At 43.8% G+C, this 21,082-nt stretch overlaps 1 protein-coding gene across 4 annotated transcripts in view; it reads left to right on the plus strand.

Moving 5' to 3' along the window:
- Positions 1 to 21,082, plus strand: part of LOC117397385 (nectin-1-like) — a 143,842-nt gene that overhangs the window by 33,008 nt on the left and 89,752 nt on the right. For all 4 annotated transcript variants that reach the window (XM_059010293.1, XM_059010295.1, XM_059010296.1 and 1 more), the window contains exon 2: positions 19,559 to 19,930. In XM_059010293.1, the coding sequence (XP_058866276.1) occupies positions 19,559 to 19,930 (372 nt within the window). The remainder of the gene's footprint in view (positions 1 to 19,558; positions 19,931 to 21,082) is intronic.

Here is a 21,082-nt window from a genome sequence, read left to right on the forward strand (position 1 = left end):
CTTGAAAGGCCAGGGTCTCACTCTTGATGGGTAGACCGGTTTCTGTTAGCGCTTTGTGTCTTTGTTATTTTTATATTTTTCGTTGGCCAGTTTCCAAGGAAACAGAAACACTGAACCTTTTATTAAACATCTCTTTTTTAATTTTTTTTATTTTTACGGTTTTGTATAGCTCCACCGGAGACTCGCACTACCACTGTCCTTGCCGGATGTGCTTGGTGAATCGATTCAGACTTTCTGCTCCGGTGAAGCCAGTCCGCGAGCTATCGCAATAAAGATCCAACACAAACCAAAAAACAAAACAAACACGACTAAAACAGAAAAGCCAGCAGGTGGTCTAGTGAGTGTGTGTGTGTGTCTGTGTGCAGAGTGGTTCAGTGTGTGTGCAGTGGTTCTGTGTGTGTGTGTGTGTGTGTGTGATCATAGCTACACTTCCATTGTATGGAAACAGCCCAACAACCAGTTGAAACAGGACTACCAGGATTCAGTCACACCACACCCAGAAAGAAATCCTCCACTCCTGCGATATCCTGTTATAATTAACCTGCATGTTGATATTTCCAGTCTTTTGCCCTGAATAACTGCCCCGCAGTATAAGATATGGGTTCCTTAACGCAATGTACAAAGTGTCAACCAACGTGAAGCATGAACTCTCTACAGTCTACCTTCCAGTCACAGTACTGGTCTCTCTGTACAGTTAGCTGCTTCTTTGACCTGCAGGCAAGCAATAAAGGTATGACTGTTTAAATAGGTTGTGATCTGGAGCGCTGTCATTGTTCAACCGGAAGGCATGTATTGCAATGGACAGAAATGTGCATTTTCTAAAAAAAGTTGATCCTGTTTCTAATTGTTAAACAGTTCTTCATGGAGGCGTAGCCTTTACATATATCCTGTTCTGCTTCATCTTTCATGATATGCAACACGCCCCCAACAGGTTTTGCAAGCTGAATTTAATCTAAATTGATTGTATCCCCATGGCTGTCTGTACTGTAAGTCTTCCGAAGTGGTGGTTTAGACAGCTTTCAATAGGAGATACCTCTGCGGATTTGCATGGAACCAATACCTCTGCGAATGTATCTTCTGCCAAGAAATCTGCAGGCTACAACACTTCTCCTTTTAGCTTTTATTTCAATGTATTTCCTGCACCTTTTTTTCCCCCGGAGATTATTTTAGAATCTCTGTTGCACTGAATGTGCTGGAATAGCTGTCAGATTCCCAGTACTGCATTCTCTATGCTGGACTCCTGTTGGGCTTGCTGGAGTTTGCAAAAATAAGACGGTGAATGTAATTTAAATCCACAGACCATATGAATTGTATTTGCAAGTGGTTGGTATTACCCAGCAGGTTTCTGTTATTAGCTCAAAAAGAATACTTGTTGTCTTTGAATACTTTTATTTCAGTTTTTTTTTTTTCACCTTGAGTACAGTGATAACAGCTGCAGCCCAGCAGCTTATTGGAAGCGATTTTGTGTTCCAATGAATGAATAGCACATTACTAAAATGAAAATCTGTAGCTGCCTCTAAGAGGACTTAGACACGCACTGTACTGCTGGAGTTTGTTTTAATCCGCCCTCCTCCTAAGTAACTCTCTCTGCCCTTTCCTTTTGTTCAAAATAATGTGTGCAGGCACTCTGGGACTTGCCCTCCGATCTCATTTATATTGCATTGAAATTGATGGTGTATACTGGGTTCATTTCTGCAGAGAAAATGCCCAAGATTTACCTGCCTAACATAAAATACTCTCTCTCTCTCTCTCTCTCTCTCTCTCTCTCTCTCTTGCTCTCGCTCTCGCTCGCTCTCTCTCTCGCTCTCTCTCGCTCTCTCCATACTGCAGTTTTATACTATTCTGATTTTATTTTTTAACTATTGTTTTACCCCCTGGGGCTTTCCATCGTTGTTTGAGGAAGTGGAGTGAAATAAAGGCCTGGACAATGTACAGCATGAGATCACGCTGAGAGAATGACAGCAGTGTTACAGCTCCCCTCCCCTGTTTTTAAATTAAATGAACTGAAACATTTGTGGTATCTATAGTGAGTTTATGTATACTGTACAAGAAGCTGACATGCAGGTAGATGCACTGGATACATGCTGAAGATGGTGTTGATTTCCCCTTACATTAGGAAACCTTCATTGGGACTGGGTAAAGGAGTGACAGATAGCTGGCAGTGCTGAAGTTCAGTGTCTCTTACAGAATCCCTGGTGGCAAGACAATACACAGGCTGGGACTGGGGGATTAGCAAAACAAGCTAGCAACTGCTTAGAAAGCTATGCACAGAGCTGGTATCTACAAATGACGTAAGCCTGTGCTGCTTTGTGTGTCAGGAACTTCCTGCTTGTTGAACTGCATTTAAATAAAGTCAGTTAGGCAGTTGAACTCATTTAAATGCTTCTGGATGCTGTTACTTCAGCAGCATTAATTTGCCTTGTAAACCACATCTGGCCTCCCAGGATTCGTAACAACATTTACTGTGAAATAAATGGAATTCCTTTTAACTAAAGCATGCATGTCTAAACTAATGTACAAGACTGGGCAATAGTCAACGACAGGGGTTTTGTGTTCTCAGTTGAAATGTTTGACATTGAATTTAAGTTTCTTTTAGTATTTCTAAATTGCAATAACTGGTGAAAAAATAAGGTTTCACAATCAATCTGTTTGCAGTTTAGTTCGGTCCCAGAGCTCATTTAAGTTTATATCTGTGAATGTAATATTTATTATATCCTTTACACTTTAGTCCAGTCTTTCTTACCTGATTTGGCTTACAAAAGGTTACACAATGTGCCCTTGTGGTTTAAACCTGCTCTCTGAGGAAATTCAGATACCAGTGTCCCCCCCGAGGCACACATTGCTACATAAACATTGACTTGAGCTCCACCCACTCCCAATCCACCCATCCTTCTCCAGAATGCTATTCCCAGTCTCAACAAGTCACACTGAGCTGCCAAAATAACATGTACTTGAATGATCAATGCAGAATGCAGTTGTACTGTGAGCAGCCCAGCGCCCTCAGGGTAAAGGCCTCTTCACACCGAGCAAATGTGTAGTACGCCGTTCCACGACCAATCGGAGGAGAGTCGCCGACCACATGACATCGCGGGCGCCTGTCGCCACTGGCGTGAAAGGTAGTGTCACAGAGAAAGGATCACGTCCAGTGTGAACAGGCCTTAACCCTAGGAAGGGACACAGCCATCATGTTCGGTCCTGTTTGGAATGTGGGCTGTGAGGGGGTGGATGTGGGAGTGGGAGTGGGGGCATATGCAGTCACCTTTGGGCAAGCCTAGCTCTTTGTGACACAGTCTCGGTTACAATATGTGTCGTTGCTGAATGGAATGCAACTGCAGATTTAAAGTATAGCTCTCGGTTTTGTACTTGGGAGGTCACACGCAAGCTCAGTAATACTCGATCATACATCTTAAAGTAACCTTTGAGAAACTATGCCAAGTTTCTGATAATGCCGACAACTGGGTTATAACACTGAACCAGCTCCTGGTTATCCATGAACTGCAGCAGCGACACACGGCTGGCAAATGAAGCACGCAACCCGGCGACTCATCAGGGAGTCACTGCCCCAAAATGTGCAGTTATGATCAGTACCATTTAGATGATGTAGGTCCCGGCTTAATCCTGGCATTGCACAGCACGGGTGGTTAGTGTTTGCTCTGAATGACATTGTTTGTTTGCTGGGAAAACAGTTCTTTTGAAATCTCCTGATATGAGGCTGACATCTAACCTGCACGAAACCGACAGTTACAGAGTATCGATCACGGGTTGTGGAGGCACATTCTGCTACTGTGTTTATCCAGATGCTTCTGTCCCATAAATTACTGCAAAGACCTACCCACAAAAAGATCACTGTAGCAGTGCGGGTATCATTTAAGCACACATTAAACCGGGGGCATTTTTTAAGGTAGGGTTGCAGGGCCTGAAAACCATGTAGTAACTTGCAGAAGAATATGACCTTTTGACTAGTTTGTAAAGTTCTATAATTATTTACCATGTACATATAATCTGTAGCATATGCTAAAGAATGTAGAAGTTATACCTTTGGGGGGGGAAGGGTTTCCTAATAGTATCCTAGCAACACAACCATATAAACGGATTCAGCGCACATTCTAAACTACCTGTTGATTAGTATAAGAACTTGCAGAAAAAGTATTTTATATTGCCACAGTAAGTGCTCCAAACTTTGTCGGGAACAGCTAAGCACACTTTTTCAATGGCTTATAAAAACAGGTATCGGCCTCTGTACTTGTTGTTATACTAGTTTCAGACACCCACGTACAGTAAACACTGTGTTCGCATTGTCACGTAATTGCAGTTAATTTACAGAAAGGAGCTTTAATTGAAGGACTGTACCTCTTAAACGCACTAATCATGAAAAATAATTAGCTGTAATCTTTTATATGTTAACCATTTATTTCTGCGTACTAAATTATGCAGTGTTGTGTGTCATTTGCGATTGTTACAGATTAGGTTAGATTGTGTATGTGCTGGTGTGTGTTACAAAGGCAAGGAATCTAAAGGCATCCCTACTTGTCTGATCAGCAGCAAGATTAGTGTACGTTGAGGATGAATAGCATTGCTTCACAACTAAACTGTGTTGCCTGCGGCTAACCGGCAGACCATTAGTGTGTAACCCAGAGCTGTCTGATTTGGGCCGGCACTTCACCTCTGACCTTAGTGTTATTGGGAGTGAGGCAGGGGGTGATTTATTACACAGGGTTAGGGAGAAGGCTGTCTCACACAAGTGCCAGCAGTTAACTTCAAAGAGTAGTAGACGGGAGTATTCTTTTAGAGACCGGATATTTTCAGGTTTCATGCCTTTTCATCCAGGGTGCGTTCGGATTTCATTGTCCGTCCCGATTCATTCATATCGGAGCCAACTGAATGGATCTGTTCATCCCAGGAGGTCACGTGCCCGATAGCTAGCTCCTAGTCACAGCGTTGAAGTTCCCAGAAGCACCATCAGATCTCCTGCATTGCTGTTTACCAGTGTTCTTTACTATGCAGTGATGTCTTTATAAAAAAAAATGAAAGAAATGAAAGAAATGAAACCTGTAGCAGAACAAGAGAAAGGTGAACTTCCTGGACAGTAATATCTCTGCGTCCTCATCCTGTGGTAATAAAGTGATTTGGTAATTAACTGTGTCAGGTGCAGTGCATTAACGCATCGGTGTAGGCGGCTATTTCACACAAATGGATTTTAACACACAGGCTCGCTCATTACTCCAGGAGACGCGCTACGCAAGACATGAAGACATTTCTCCCTGCTCCAGTCTCTTAGTGTTAGAATAATGCTGATGCGGGTGTCTCTCTGCTTCAACAGCTAACTGGAGAAGTAATACTCATTAGAACATCTCTGTGAGTTCATTATTTAGGCAGGTGCGATTCTGGAGATGTCCTAGTCCAGTTCCTCTTATTGCTGTCTCCTGTAGAATTCTAACACTAGTCTGTCTGTTGCAGTGCTCCAGTGCAGGATTCTACAGACTGATACCAGCAATATTCTAAGAATTCTCGTAGGGATTCAAGCTAATTCTTGTCTTGACACAGGCTGCTGGGACACTCCCTAATCGGCTGTGTGAAGATTGCTCAGTGGTACGTGAAAGGGGAGAAGAAGGGGAGAGGTATTATTGAGCTGTGTGTCATCAAAAGAGTCATACTAGGAAAAACGAAACTGATAAATACTTGATTCTGTCTGATTGGGTGTCTTGGTTTTAAAACAAGTTTGAATGTCATCGGAGGCTAGGAGGCAAACAAATGCACTAGCCTTTCATCCAGTGAATACCCAGGCTTTACAGGTAAACGAATTGCAGCAAAAGCAGACTGCAGTAATCCCTTATCCTGCTTAGATCTCAGACCATAGATTTGAATTGAATTCGCCCCTCCTTAGCGACCCACACTCCATTGAAAAGTCCCAAGGTGAGAGATGCTGTTGGGAAAAATAAATAGCCATGCACAGTAATGTTGACTAAAGAACAGGAAGATGAAATCCCAGAACAAAGTGTTCTGATATCGAGGCAGCACTATGTATGATTAAACCTTTAATTCCTATAATCCCTAGGCACGCCTCCATAGAGCCGCACAGTTCAAAGGTTCAGCTGGTAATCGCCTTTACTTCTGCAATTGATGAAACCGTTTGTTTGTGATTTGAACTTCCTCCCCAGGAATGCCGGCATTTTTTTTTCTTCTTTTTTAAAATAGACGCGTAACAGAAAATAGCCGCAGCAAAATCGTCTTTGTGGGACTTGAAGCTTTAGTGAGGTGACTGCTCTGGGGAAAACATTGCAAATGTGAGCAGAAAGACCACCGTTTAATAATGTTACTGCAACTTTTACACAATATCGGTTCACAGAACACTTTTTAAAGTAACAACAAAAAAGAGACCGTCCCCCTTCTTGAATAGGAGAGGGTTCGTGCATGTCCCCTAATTTTCAGGGTGTCTAGTCTTCTCGGTTAACAAATGATAACAATGATGCGTGAGTTTATTACTTGAAGGTTAGCTGAGCAGGTCACCGGCTCTTTGACTGACTTCTAAGTCATGGAAGAGGAACCGGATGGTTGACTGAATGTGGCTTGAAGAAATGTGTCTTTCCAGGCTTGGCTGCATAAACACTAAACATGCTGCGTTTCACTGTCAGAGAGCTGCATTGTCCTGTCTCACCATTGCAGTGGCTTTGACATGAACACACAAACACGCACTTCTTCACACTTCCCCATAGATTTCAAAAAGAAGGCTCTGGTAGCCAGGTTGTATCCTTTGAAGATGTAAAGGCTGACCTCGCGCTAGTCCTCCTCCCTGACTCCAAATACTAGCATCAAATTGAATGTATTGGCACCTGAAGGAAAAATGTATCTTGACGTATGCGGGGCTAGAAAATAAAAGGTTACCAGTATGATAATCACTAGAATGTTGCTTGTTTGTGTCGTAGCCCCCTCCACATCTTATTATATATTTTTAATTTTATTTCCTTTGTGATGGGAAAAGTTGTGCAGTCAAGCATTTTTTTTTGAAGTGGTGTCCAGCTGGTGGGTGTAAACTGTAGGCGCCGTTGCAACTCTGTTACACCTGGATGGATGCCATTCATCCCAGGATTCTGGCTGACCCAGCCAGCAGGCAGCTGTAAAGAACAGAGACAGGTGTGTGTGTGTGTGTGTGTGTGTGTGTGTGTGTGTGTGTGTGTGTGTGTGTGTGTGTGCTAGAATAATGCTCTTCAACTGTGCAAAATACAGATGAATGCAAAATTTTTAAAAAAAACTGAAGCTGGTAGAAACAGTGGGAGATTTTGTGCTGCAAAGCATTGAAGACACTAAAAAGAGAAGGAGAGAGACGTATGTAATATATCCAACATATCTGCACAGTAGTGTACATTGCACCCTGCAGCCATTGGATTTGCAAAGCTCACTGTGCCAGTACTCTGATTCGTTACGGTTGCTCCTGTGTATTTGGTGCACTGCAAGCTTTTTGCCAGGCCAGTACATTTTTAATATGAATCGGAGCAAGCAGAGAAAGGGCCGTGCTGTAGCACGCTGTCACCGCTGCTGCTGCTGCTGCCAGGCCAGAACAAACTGAACGGTTTGTGTGCAAGGAAAACAGTCGAGGCTTTTTGTTACAGCCTTCGGGATTAGGGGAACGATCTGGTTAAAAAAAATAATAATGAATGGGGAGTTTTCCTTGGCAACGGACAGTTTGCCAACCTAAGCGAGCGTTTACACTGCCGCAAGACTACCGAAGTGCACCTATTTGTTGTTTTGTTCGGTTGATGAATCCCTACGTATCTATTTCTCGTGTTAAGCCATCTCTAAAGATCGCTATCTGCAGGTCCCGTGAGTGGTCGTTAGAAGCCTGTTCAAATCATGCGTCTTGTCATTACCTATCCCATCAGTGGCAAAATAAGCCTCTTCAGCCGAGTGAAATGACACATTTTAATGAATGTTCTTCATTCCTGTTTGCACTTACCTGTCCTGGCTGTGTTCTCTGATGGGTAATTTAAGCACTGGGTGGATCGAAATGGAAGGCAAATTACAGACCGGCCCGGGTGTCACTTAACAATCAGACAGACTGATAGTGTTGTTGTTATTATTGCGAAATCTCTTTCAATGTGATACAAAGACCTAATTTCAGATCACCTTGGGTTTCAGGAAACCGTAATAATACAGCCTGCTTGCACTGAAAACCGTTCACACAAGCCTATACAATACAACCATGTAAGTGCTTGTTAGAATCCAATTATAGTCTTGCAGGAATCCTGTTAAATTGCAATGAGAATGAACAGGAAACATTGCAGGTGTTTGATAAGCTGCTTGTAATATATTTTTTGTATCGCAATGAAAGTTGTTACTGAAAGAAGTAGAATGGAATATTATAGCTGTGTGTGTGTGTGTGTGTGTGTGTGTGTGTGTTGCATAACTTTGCAGTTCTCCTTCTGCGAGTTGGGGTCACGCTGCTCCTCACCCAATTAATCCGATGCACCAGTAATGTAATTGCTTGTAGTGACGTTTAGCTTAACTTGCTGTTACTCCTTTTGTAAATTGCGTTCTTCATTAATTTATTAAATGTGGATCTTCAGTAAATTAAACTCGGCTGGTAAATCGCGACCCGTGCTTATAAACTCACAATCAACGGTGCTATGCAAATGTTTCATCGGGTGTCCCTTTTAAACCTAGACTTTGATTAATGTTTATTTGTTTTTCAGTCCACAGCAGAACAAAGGAATTCAGCACATTAGTGAATGATGTCACCCTATTGAATTTCGACTGCTTTATGTTGGTTATTTCAAAGGTAATAACTACCAAACCCCCAGACCCCAACACCCCGCTGATGTTCACTGTGTTTTATGCAGCGGTGGAGAAGCAGGGTCTGCTTGGGACCCTGTTCCATTTCAGACTGAGCTGCGCTGTGTGACAGTGCACAATTACCCAGGCTCAAATGAACCATTACCAGATTGCAGCGGCTGGGGAAGAATGCTCCCATGCTTGAAGACAGGATTGATTTGCAGTCCACCCGTCCCCCGCTATAGCCGGCCCTGTAGTCAGCGTGATCCGACACCATCTACACGTTTTCATTCGCTTTTCAGTTCAGTCAGGTAATGGCTTGACATTTATTTATTTTTTTCCCCACTCCATGTAGTTCCTGTAAAAGAGAAAGAAAAATTATTTGTACGGATCAAACCACAGAAATTTGAATTGCATTGTAGTTATTGTCGCTGACTTATGTGTTCTTTCCCTTTCCCTCGGCGCTGGGAGGTAATGCTAAAAATAAACAAAAGGTGCATCTTGAAAAGTAAAAAGAAGCATATTCATCTATTGATTCTGCATGTTTATTCAGTGCCATTGAATTAATACACAAGAAGTGCTGTTTTGTGTAAGTGCTCAGAAATTGTGTGGATTAGTTACAAGGGTAGGAACAGGGAACAGTGCTGGGGGCACACAGGGGGCTGTCTCTCTGCTATACAGGGGCAGTGTTGGGGGGACACGGGGCTGTCTCTCTGCTATACAGGGGCAGTGCTGGGGACACACAGGGGGCTGTCTCACTGCTATATAGAGGCAGTGCTGGGGACACACAGGGGGCTGTCTCTCTGCTCTATAGGGGCAGTGCCAGGGAAGTCCTGTTTGCCCCATACAGTTGACAGGAGGTTTGACCCAGGTAGGGATCCGTACTGAAACTCCAGCACTGTTTTGAATCCCAAACAATGACCAAACAGACGGACTGGGGAATCCAAACAGCTGTGATTGAAAATGCAAACATACCTTTTTTTCCCCCACTGTTTTGACTTTCGCTACAGACCAACACAGGGAAGAGAAGTAACTGATTTAAACCTTTAGATTGATTTCTGCAACTTTCAGTGGGATCCCAGTGTGACTCTCTAACAATCACTACAAAATGGTGTTAGGCTGTCCTGGATTGGAGCAATGCACTACTGCACACGCTGTGTTCCTCTTCTGGTCCTAGTTCCCAGGCTCCCCTTGAACAGGAAAAGGAATGAATCAAAGTGTTGAAAGCATGTTAGCTTAATGACTAAACTTTCTAAACCTCTAACGTGAGTATTCATAACATACAATGCGTTTCCAATGTGTTATCCATTGGAAGCAACTTACTGAAAACACTGCACTGCAAAATGAAGTTGTCGATGTGGAAGTCTTACACTGAGGGTACGATATCATTCTCACAAGTACAGAAATACATAGCTTAGGCTACCAACCAAAAAACGTGCATTGTACCCTGTCAAACCCAGTCAATGCAAAATCAGCATAACGATAGCTATGAATTTCTGTGGGGGGGCTTTGCCAAGAGATCAAGTGTCTCTTCTCCAGCTGGCCCCCCTCAGTTTAGGATTAAACGCCATGGTGGCCAGTCCCAGGGGCTTGACTCGTTACCAAAACCCAACCAGCTCGTTAATTAAAGAAAAACAGGGTTCATTAGTGGGGCCTGCAGGTCACTGGAGCAGCTCAGCCCTGTCCGCACAGCTCACCATGTGTTGAGTGAGATGTTTTACTAGGCTTTTGTATGTCAGATTTCTCTTGACCTTTCTGCTGTATCGGCCCCTGCGTGTGTGTCTCGGTTATTTCCAGCTGATCAACTCATTACAATGCATTTGAAGATCCACGCACGACGTCATAAAAAGTACCTACAATATCTCTCACATGCGCCTACGAAACCGCCAAAGGTTGAGTTTGACTACTAGACGTTATGGTTTTAGCCCTCCTTGTATGAAAGTCATGCTGGTGACGCGTAATAAAGACTGACGAAGTCAGCATTAAACCTCAGAGATTTAAAACTAGAAAGCCGACAGCCTGTAAACAACCAATCGATCGATTTTGCTTCTGTATTAATCCTTGAGTTGCAAGCAGATCCTCCTCGCTTCTGTCCTTCTGTCAAGGCTGCCCTTTTCATCAGCGCGGGTCCCTGAGAGACTGGCTGCTTATCTCCCAATCTGAAAGTTGAAGAGCGGAACATCGGAGATCCATGTTAATGGCTCTTATTAAATATTAATCCTCCTCCTCCTCCTCCATTTTAAATTAACAATACAAAATCCCTGAATGGTTTGGACGCCCCCAAAGGGAATAGAGCTTGCGGTGGTGGTGGTTAGGCTTCTAACTTGCTTTACTCTAATTTCTGTTCATCCACACTGTACAGTAGCAGTGGAGGCTTTTAAAACAAAGGGGACGAAAAGAGAAACATTTCCTGAAAAGTAAAGTAATGCGTGGACCCCCCCCCCCCCCCCCTCCCCCCAGATGTACCAGTTTGTCCACACTGGCCGGTACAAATGGTGCTCCAATGCTTGAATCAAATAATGATCACCAGACAACTTCATAAGCAACCACTGCAATTCACACCATAACACCATAAACATGAACCACAATTATGTCTTAAAAAAAAAAAAAGCTATGTGTTATACAGTACATGGATTGTTAATTCCAGAAAGTCGTCAGTTTTGTAAAATTGACACTGCAGACTATTTCAGTGATGCAAACGGTGAATTGCGCCCCTCGCTAAAATTGAGAAACCGGCTCATCTGCAGATGTCATTCTACCAGATTAATATTGTGTTTAGGGATTAGGGACTGTAAATCACTAATGGGGGGGGGGGGGCTGGTAGATTAATGTGAAGTTCCATGGTTGTCATATTCAAATCAGCTGCTTAAATGATTATAATTGAGCCCCTCATTGTGTTACCCAAGAATCATGAAGAGAGAACCGCTCATTATAATGCAAGCAGCTCATTCAGCAGATCTTCTCTAGTTTTCCACTGAGAGCAGTTGACCTGAAGTCTAGCACAATTAGATTGATGCCTGGCTGGAGTCCTGCAGCTTCCCGGCCCTTGAAGACGCGGCGCAGAGCTGGAAGGGCAGCCCTTCACTTCTGTTAATGCCAAAATCAAAATAGGTCTATTTTCAGCTGTGCTCCCAGACTCCAATATAGTGATTGCAGTGATCCAGCTCCCCTTGGGAGCCCGCTGTCCTCTGCAGTTCTGTCTGCCGCTGCCCCCTTTCAAGGATAGCAAGCGACGAAGCCAGCAATCATCCTCCCTCCCGCTCGCTCCTACAGGTTTCAGACAGCAGCACAGTAGCATTGAGTGAAATAAGAGGTGTGCTAATGACTCTTCCTCTGCTCCTTAGTGATAACAAGCATTGCAGTGGTAGAGCGTGGCGTAGCAAGATGCCGGTAAATCACAGATACGTGTTTTCCAGTTAGCTTGCTGTTATCTGTCAATGACTTCCTTATAAGTGGTATCATATATGCAGCCTATCGGTAAACTTTACAGTGGCCATTGATTTATCTCATACTCTAAAAATTGCCTTGAGATAAAGGGACGCTGTTGCAATATACAGAACTGTATCGAATTGTATTGCAACTCTGTGCAACTCACAGGGCTGCCTGTCCCCTACCTTATCTGTCTCTTATTGATCTGCAGCTCTTCCAAGAATTCATGAGCAGGCTGTGAGTAGGCATCAGAGAGGGAAATCTCTGTCTGTCTGTCTGTCTGTCTGTCTGTCTGTCTGTGTCTCTCTCTCTCTCTCTCTCATTCTCTTTCTCTCTGTTTATTTATTTAGATTTATCTTTTTCTCAGAAGCGAGGAGGTAGCGATAATGATCAGCCCCACAGAACAGTCTGTTTAATTGCCTGAATAATCTGGGGGCTGTGGCTGCCCAGACTGAAGTCAGAGCTTCTGAAATCGACAAAGGGGCTGTAGTCCCTCCATACTGGGGATGGGAGGGACTCTGTGTTGCTCTGCTATATGGATATCAGGTTCCATTCCATTCCCTAACATTTCAGCTTCGGCATTAAAAACACATTTGAAACGTTTAAACTTTTTACACACTGGGGATGCTTGTAACAAGTCAGAAAAAGCTGCCGTGAGAGAGCCTCAGTTAGAGTGCTGTCACTTTGGAGTATGTGGTGGAAGTTTTAATATCACTCCCTGTAATAGAGACTCAGTAGAACAGACAAAATTGATCAAACAAATGTAATGGTTTGCAAACCAGAGAACGCTCTCGGCACACGTGGTGCTAGACAAACATCGAGCAGAGTTCTGACTGCGCAGAGCCAGTAAACGTAATATATACCTCGCAACCTACAGTTATTGCGAGCTAATCACAGAAGCTTAACTCAATATATGTCAGGTAGCAACAGCTTGGAAGATCAAGAGGAGACCAATCATATACAACAAAAACAACTTCGTCCTACATGCAAGCAGACTGTCTGTCTTAATATTCTGACTAAAATCGGTAACATTTCTTAAGAAGTGGATGCAGCTTGCGGTTACAAAGTAAAGAAAGCTTCCTCTTTCTGGCTAGCAATTAAAAACTTTCTGTTCCTTATGGGTTTTGTCGCCTCTGCACCTGCTAAGGGAAATGAGGACAACATGCACAACAACAATTTTATCTCTTAATATGAAACTAAATACTTCATAAACTACAAACTACATAAAATGATATATCTCAGGTTCCACTAACCTTAGAAGCTTGATACACATGTTATTTTAATGCATATGACAATGTTATTGTAATGCATAACAAATGATTCTTCCACAAGTAGAAGGGGCAGCAGTGTGGAGTAGTGGTTAGGGCTCTGGACTCTTGACCGGAGGGTTGTGGGTTCAATCCCCAGTGGGGGACACTGCTGTTGTACCCTTGAGCAAGGTACTTTACCTAGATTGCTCCAGTAAAAACCCAACTGTATAAATGGGTAATTGTATGTAAAATAATGTGATATCTGTATAATGTGATATCTTGTAACAATTGTAAGTCGCCCTGGATAAGGGCGTCTGCTAAGAAATAAATAATAATAATAATAATAATCTTTGAATGAGAAATACCCCCTGGTTTCACACACCCCAATGAGCACAGTATAGCATGTTTTCGCAGGTAAGTAAAACCACCCATAAGTAGTTTTATTTTAGTGTCCTTTGGAATTCAGAATACAAAGCTTTTAATAAACCCCTCCTAGATTGCACTTCATTGCTAAGTTTGTTTTTAGTTCTCCTGTGTGAAGCCTGTTTGTGCACTGGTGTGAACCTGGATGATATCATCCCCTCAGTTGATGGGGGAGGTGAGATCACTGCCTGCATTTCAGTCCTGCTGCTGGAGCTGAACTGGCCACTTCCTTGCTTGTGATTAGCCTGCAGGCAGCGTGAGCTGAGGGAATGTTTTTGTGCCTGTGTCTTTTAATCTTGTTATTGAACATGCAAACACGTTCTGAGCATCTTTTGGGGTTTTGCCCTGAATGCAAAATACGACTTTGATGTGGGTCATAGCACTGCTTTTACTTGAAAACAAACACAAAAATATGTTTCTGCAGCGACTTGCTTGTCTAATCAAACACAGTCTAATTTATGCCTCTGAGCTTTATTATTATTATTATTATTATTATTATTATTATTATTATTATTATTATGCCATGACTGAGTTACTATTCAGCAATACAGTACCACAAGAGCTCATTGTGTGTCTCGGATAAACAATATAAAGGAGGTTTTTTTTTTTTGTTTTTTTTTTAATGATGTCATGAGTCAGAAACGAGAGGTGTGTGTCCAGAATAAAGCCTATTGTTCAGCACTTCTTGCTACTTGGTGGTTTCCTGTAAATATTTGCTGCGAGACACAGGATCTTTTGAATGAAGCTGGTTGAGCAGGAACAGGTGCCTCCAGTCCTGAGCAGAGTCAGAGGAGGATCAGGGCTGGTGCTGTACACTTCTTGCTTTACTCTATTGTCAAGCCCTCTCCGTCGTGGGAAAACAGCCACCCTGTCGATTTACTTAAAACTGAACCCTCTGCAAACTAATTCTGGGCTTGGTGTCAGAGACTTTAGACAGTTATGGGAGAGAACAAAGCATACAATAGAAAGATTGTATCTCTCTCTCTCTCTCTCTCTCTCTCTCTCTCTCTCTCTCTCTCTCTCTCTCTCTCTCTCTCTCTCTCTCTCTCTCTCTCTCTCTCTCTCTCTCTCTCTCTCTCTCTCTCTCTCTCTCGCTCGCTCTCTCTCTCGTACTCTCTCACACACACACTGCATTGTAAACACCCTTCATAGACTTGGGGGATCTGTTACAGTGAAGTGTATCTTGAGGGGGTTTGGGGCCGTGTTAGACTAAAATGAGTGCAGATTGAAGAGAGTTGGGGGCTCTGTTACAGTATAGAGGGGTACAGATTGAGGGAGAGTCGGGGGCTCTGTTACAGTATAGAGGGGTACAGATTGAGGGAGAGTTGGGGGCTCTGTTACAGTATAGAGGGGTACAGACTGAGGGAGAGTCGGGGGTTCTGTTACAGTATAGAGGGGTACAGATTGAGGGAGAGTCGGGGGCTCTGTTACAGTATAGAGGGGTACAGATTGAGGGAGAGTCGGGGGGCTCTGTTACAGTATAGAGGGGTACAGATTGAGGGAGTCGGGGGCTCTTACAGTATAGAGGGGTACAGACTGAGGGAGAGTCGGGGGCTCTGTTACAGTATAGAGGGGTACAGATTGAGGGAGTCGGGGGCTCTGTTACAGTATAGAGGGGTACAAATTGAGGGAGAGTCAGGGGCTCTGTTACAGTATAGAGGGTATAGATTGAGGGGGAGTCGGGGGCTCTGTTACAGTATAGAGGGGTACAGATTGAGGGAGAGTCGGGGGGGCTCTGTTACAGTATAGAGGGGTACAGATTGAGGGAGAGTCAGGGGCTCTGTTACAGTATAGAGGGGTACAGATTGAGGGAGAGTCGGGGGCTCTTACAGTATAGAGGTGTACAGATTGAGGGAGAGTCGGGGGCTCTGTTACAGTATAGAGGAGTACAGATTGAGGGAGAGTTGGGGGCTCTGTTACAGTATAGAGGGGTACAGATTGAGGGAGAGTCGGGGGCTCTGTTACAGTATAGAGGGGTACAGATTGAGGGAGAGTCGGGGGCTCTGTTACAGTATAGAGGGGTACAGATTGAGGGAGAGTCGGGGGCTCTGTTACAGTATAGAGGGTACAGATTGAGGGAGAGTCGGGCGCTCTGTTACAGTATAGAGGGGTACAGATTGAGGGAGAGTCAGGGGCTCTGTTACAGTATAGAGGGGTACAGATTGAGGGAGAGTCGGGGGCTCTGTTACAGTATAGAGGTGTACAGATTGAGGGAGAGTCGGGGGCTCTGTTACAGTATAGAGGGGTACAGATTGAGGGAGAGTCGGGTGCTGTGTTACAGTATAGAGGGGTACAGATTGAGGGAGAGTCAGGGGCTCTGTTACAGTATAGAGGGGTACAGATTGAGGGAGAGTCGGGGGCTCTGTTACAGTATAGAGGTGTACAGATTGAGGTGGAGTCGGGGGCTCTGTTACAGTATAGAGGAGTACAGATTGAGGGGGAGTTGGTGGCTGTGTTACTACACAGAGGAATAAAGGATCAGATCGTTTGAGAAAGTGATCCAAGCTCATTCGGACAGGACAGCCTGGCGAAATGAGCCGAGTTTGTTTGGATAGTTTGCCCTTCGTCCCCAACCCAAAATCATTTACCATTCTTTCTGGAATTTCAAACGAGCTCAGCTCACATCACATAACCAACTGATGTTTATCCACAGTGTGTTCTGGGATAGGTTTACATAATGGCGAGCAACAAACACACCAAAGTGATTGCAATCAGTCCTCCCCCAGACAGGTTAGCATTCAAACAGGGGAAAAAGAAACGATCCAGGTCGGTGTCGATTGCCCAAACCAGCTGAGACCACCTGTCTTTTCCGATCTCTGGTCAATACAATACAGTATTACAGACCTTTGAACCACAAACAGTAAAATGCATTGAATTGAATGCTTTAAGTTAATATATATGTGTCAAAAAAAATAAATAATAATGTGATCGCTTTTAGGAATACTGTGTAAGGCAGGGGTGGCCAAAGTTGTCTCTTCCACTCCTGGTCTTTGTTCCAACCCTGTTCTAAATTGATTAATTGAACCAAGGTTGTTCAAATGTGTCTCTGTCCCTGCTCTAACTCGCTCTGCCTCTCCTTCTTTAGAAGTGTGATTTTTCGCTAATTTCCACTCCTCGCGCTGCTCTCATCCAAAAGCCTTTCCAGAGTCGAGACGAGTCATCCCATGTGGCTCGCGATCCTTCCAAAGAGGTGCTGGGACAGATTAGGAAGGGCTGTGCAATTAGACCAGTCCCGCTGGTCTCCATTAGCATGTGGCCGATTATTTGTTAGCTCAGAGACTCTGTGGTAAAGAGGTTTATTGCACAATACTAAGCTTGGAGCATTACTCCTCCTTTTTCGAGCGGCTCTGTTCTGGAAGGTGTGCCATTCCCATGATTCGGTGTGGATGCAGCCATAGTGCTGTCTGTGGTGCAGACGTGGAGGAGTGTAATTGAGGTGGCGGGGATGGAAATAAGACTCTGATTGCATAACAGTTTGCTCCGTTTACTAGGAGTTTAATGAGACTGTGTATTAAAACTTGGAATGGATGAAACTGCTATGCAGTAGGAGTCTCATTTCTATCGCTGTGGAGGTGTTCGTGGCAGCTCCTATGCAGTGTTTTTGGCTCAGTTGTAAGTCATTGTAAAGGAGACGAGTGATTTGCACCAATAGAATTCATACTCTTATTGTATGATGCTCTGGATTTACTGTGAGGTTAGCAAGACTCAGAGCAATTTACACAAACGCTTTGCACAAACCAAAGAACTCGCAGAGTCTTTTCAATTGAAATGTATCTAAAGTACAGCTGTCATTTTAATAATTAAATGAGTTTCTATTACCAAGAGAAGCGAACATGCACTGTGTGTTTTTTTTTTCCATAACATTTCGCCTTGTGTTTAATTATATAAATGGTGGTATAGTGTCATTTTCTGATGAGCTGAACGTACCCCCTGGGTTCCAAGTGATCTCTCAGTAAACCCTGGCAGGGCTCTGCCCTGGGAGCCTGGTTGTTTTCCATCGTGAAGAGGTGCAGAGGGATGGCAGGAGCAGCGCAGGGTAGCTGTGAATCGGCAGGGCCGTGCAGTGGGGTGAGCTGCTGGAGGGCAGGTGGCTAAACAGACAGGCACCGGGCTGTGTGTGTGGGAGGAACGGGTCGCGAAAAGATGAGTCACAATGTAGCGCTAACCTCTGTGTCTCTCTCTCTCTCTCTTGTTGTCTTTCTTCAAACTAACTAACTCTCATTCTCAGTTGTTCTCTTCCCTCTCCCTCTCCTTGCTCTGTTTTTCTCTATTTGCTTACTCTAGACCACAATGTGCTCTCTATCTCTATCTCTATCTCTATCTCTATCTTTCTATCTCTATCTCTGTCTGTCTCTCATTCCTTCCTGTTCTCTACCCTCCCTCTCTGATCAAATATGTACTTCTCTTACTACCTACTTATAAACACTGACAGCAGTCAGACCTGCTCCTAACTACCACTCAATGGACCAACTGTATTTCTACATTATTACTTCACTTTTCTAACATAGATATTTTTTCTATGCTTCCGAGGACACTAAACATCCCTCTCTTCTGACACACACCACACACACACACACACACACACACACACACACACACACATAAAAACTCTTCTCCTGGCCTATACAGTTATGCCCTGAAGCATGGGAGGGTTTGTCTGTTAATTAATCGACTCCAGATTATATTTATCCTCCCATTAGCTTTCAGGTCAGTGTATCGCTAAGTCTGAATGGAGGTGGAAGGAGCACAGTGGCAGGTGAGGGAGGGCCATTCCCCTCCAGGTTTAACAGATACAGTTATAGAATGAAATGCTTCGGGGTCTGGATGCAGGCTTAATCAGTTCAATTAACCAACTTGGAACAGGCTTGGAACAAAGACCAGGAGTGGGAGGGACAACTCTGGCCACCCCTCCTCTGTAGTTTGGGATGGTTTCCAAATGTAGACACGCCTCATCCTGCTTATGCAAGAGAGGAGCACCCCTTTATCTTACTCATCCGGGACGTGCACACACACGCACACGCACACGCACACACTCGCACAATGCACACACAAGTCATTAACGCTAAGTGTAAGCTTACTGTTCTGCTAATGATTGTGCAGCAATACAAATTGGGAGGACAAACAATATCCCAGTTGCGTTAAGTCTTCTTTCTTTTATGACATACTGGTTTGCAAGCTGGTTTGCTGCAGTGTTCAATGGTAAAAACACAGAAAAGCATAGTAAAGGATATTAAAATATATATATATATATATATATATATATATATATATATATATATATATATCCAAATTTAAAAAAAATATGTGTATACGTTTTTTGTCAAAAGAGCCAACTTCCCAACGTTTCAGTATGTTTAACATACCTTTGTCAAGGGAAAGTGTGTTTGAAATACAAACGGTGGAGGTACTTATTGGCTTTTAATCCTGTGGTAAATACACTCAATTATTTCTATTTAATGTGTAAAACCTGGAATGGGTCAATCTGCTTTTACAGGAGGTGTATTTCCATCCCTGAAGTTCATGGCTTGTATCTTCTATCAGAGGCATGTTGCCCGCTTATTACATGGGCAATTTGCCCACCATGTAAAATCTGTCCCCCGTGCCCGTAAGCTGCAAGTCTTCCTGTACTTGTAAAGCGCCTGTATGAGCTTGCATTGACCTCCCTTCCCTTCCCCTTTCCTCTCTTGCAGCCGCACAATCCCAGGTGGTCCAAGTGGACGACCGCGTGTCCGGCTTCGTGGGCACAGAAGTGGTCCTGAGCTGCACCTTCTCAAACACCAACCCCAACGTGAAGATCACGCAGGTCACCTGGCAGAAGCTGCTCAATGGCACCAAGCAGAACGTAGCCATCGCCAACCCCACCATGGGCGTGTCCGTGCTGCCGCCGTACAAGGACCGCGTGACCTTCCGCAACCCCGCCGTGGGGTACCGCACCCCCTCCCTGGAGGATGCCACCATCCGCCTGTCTGGCCTGAGGCTGTCCGACGAGGCTGCTTACATCTGCGAGTACGCAACCTTCCCAGCCGGCAACCGGGAGAACCAACTCAACCTCACCGTGCTGGGTAAGTGTGGAGAGAGAGGTCCACTCTTTACATGACATTACGGTGTCTTAGCTCTGGTCGTTTTTACTAGGTATATCTTACAGCAGTGGTACCCAATTCTGGCCCTTGTGATCTATTCCAGTCCAGGTTTTAATCCAAGCAGGTTCTAAGAGGCCATTAACTATTATTATTATTATTATTATTATTATTATTATTATTATTATTATTATTATTATTATTATTATTATTATTATTATTAATTTCTTAGCATACTACTAATTTAGGATCTGCTTGGAATAAAATAGCAACACATTTAAAGATCTAGGTAATTTTGAGGGTTTCAACAGATATATAATCCCTAATACATTTTGGAGTTGAGTTCCAGAGTCCAGGCTCGATTTGAAAAGGCTCCCTGTGAAGAGAGTCTGCCTCTTTGCACAACCATACATTTTACTGCTGTAATTACATAGGCATTGATTCGCTTATATCCCCGCCCTACATTTATTGCTACTTAAACTTTCTTTCGGTATCAGCATGACTTTACAACACCAACCCTGACGGTACGGTTTGACACCCAAAGATCATCAAGGAAATTGCAGAAGGAATCTTTTCAACCTTGCCTCTATTATCAGATGTTTCCATCCATCGTGGCAGTTATCATAAAAACATAAGGACATTCAGCCAGTCAATGCTCATCCGGTTCCTAGTAGCTGATCCCAAAACTTGATCAGTTGTACCAGAAAGGATCCCAGTGATGGCTTGGTAACCCATTCCATACTCACCACTCTCTGTTAAACAGTGTCTCCTACCCAGTATAGTGATACAATCTAAACTAGAAACAAATATAGGGAAAGAAAGGCTGGCTGGTGTTCTGCTAGAGGGTTGCAGGTCCGCCACAGCAGAACAAGAGCTGCTGTCGCCACACCACACTTGCTGCTGGAGTGATGTTCGCTTGTAAGAGGCAGGATGGGCACCAATAGGCAAAGCAATGTAATTAATGGTTTGTTAGTTTTCTGCGCAGTTAAACTTGTGCCTTTTAATTACAAACACTGTTGATATTGTACCAGGGCTTTTTGCCATTTGTCATTTCTACATTAACACGCTATTCTTTTGAAGAGTACTCCCGATCGGCACCCCGACAATGATTGACAGGGCCCCTGTAGGGATGGGTAA

This window comes from Acipenser ruthenus, chromosome 40, assembly GCF_902713425.1.
Source record: "Acipenser ruthenus chromosome 40, fAciRut3.2 maternal haplotype, whole genome shotgun sequence".
NCBI lineage: Eukaryota > Metazoa > Chordata > Actinopteri > Acipenseriformes > Acipenseridae > Acipenser > Acipenser ruthenus.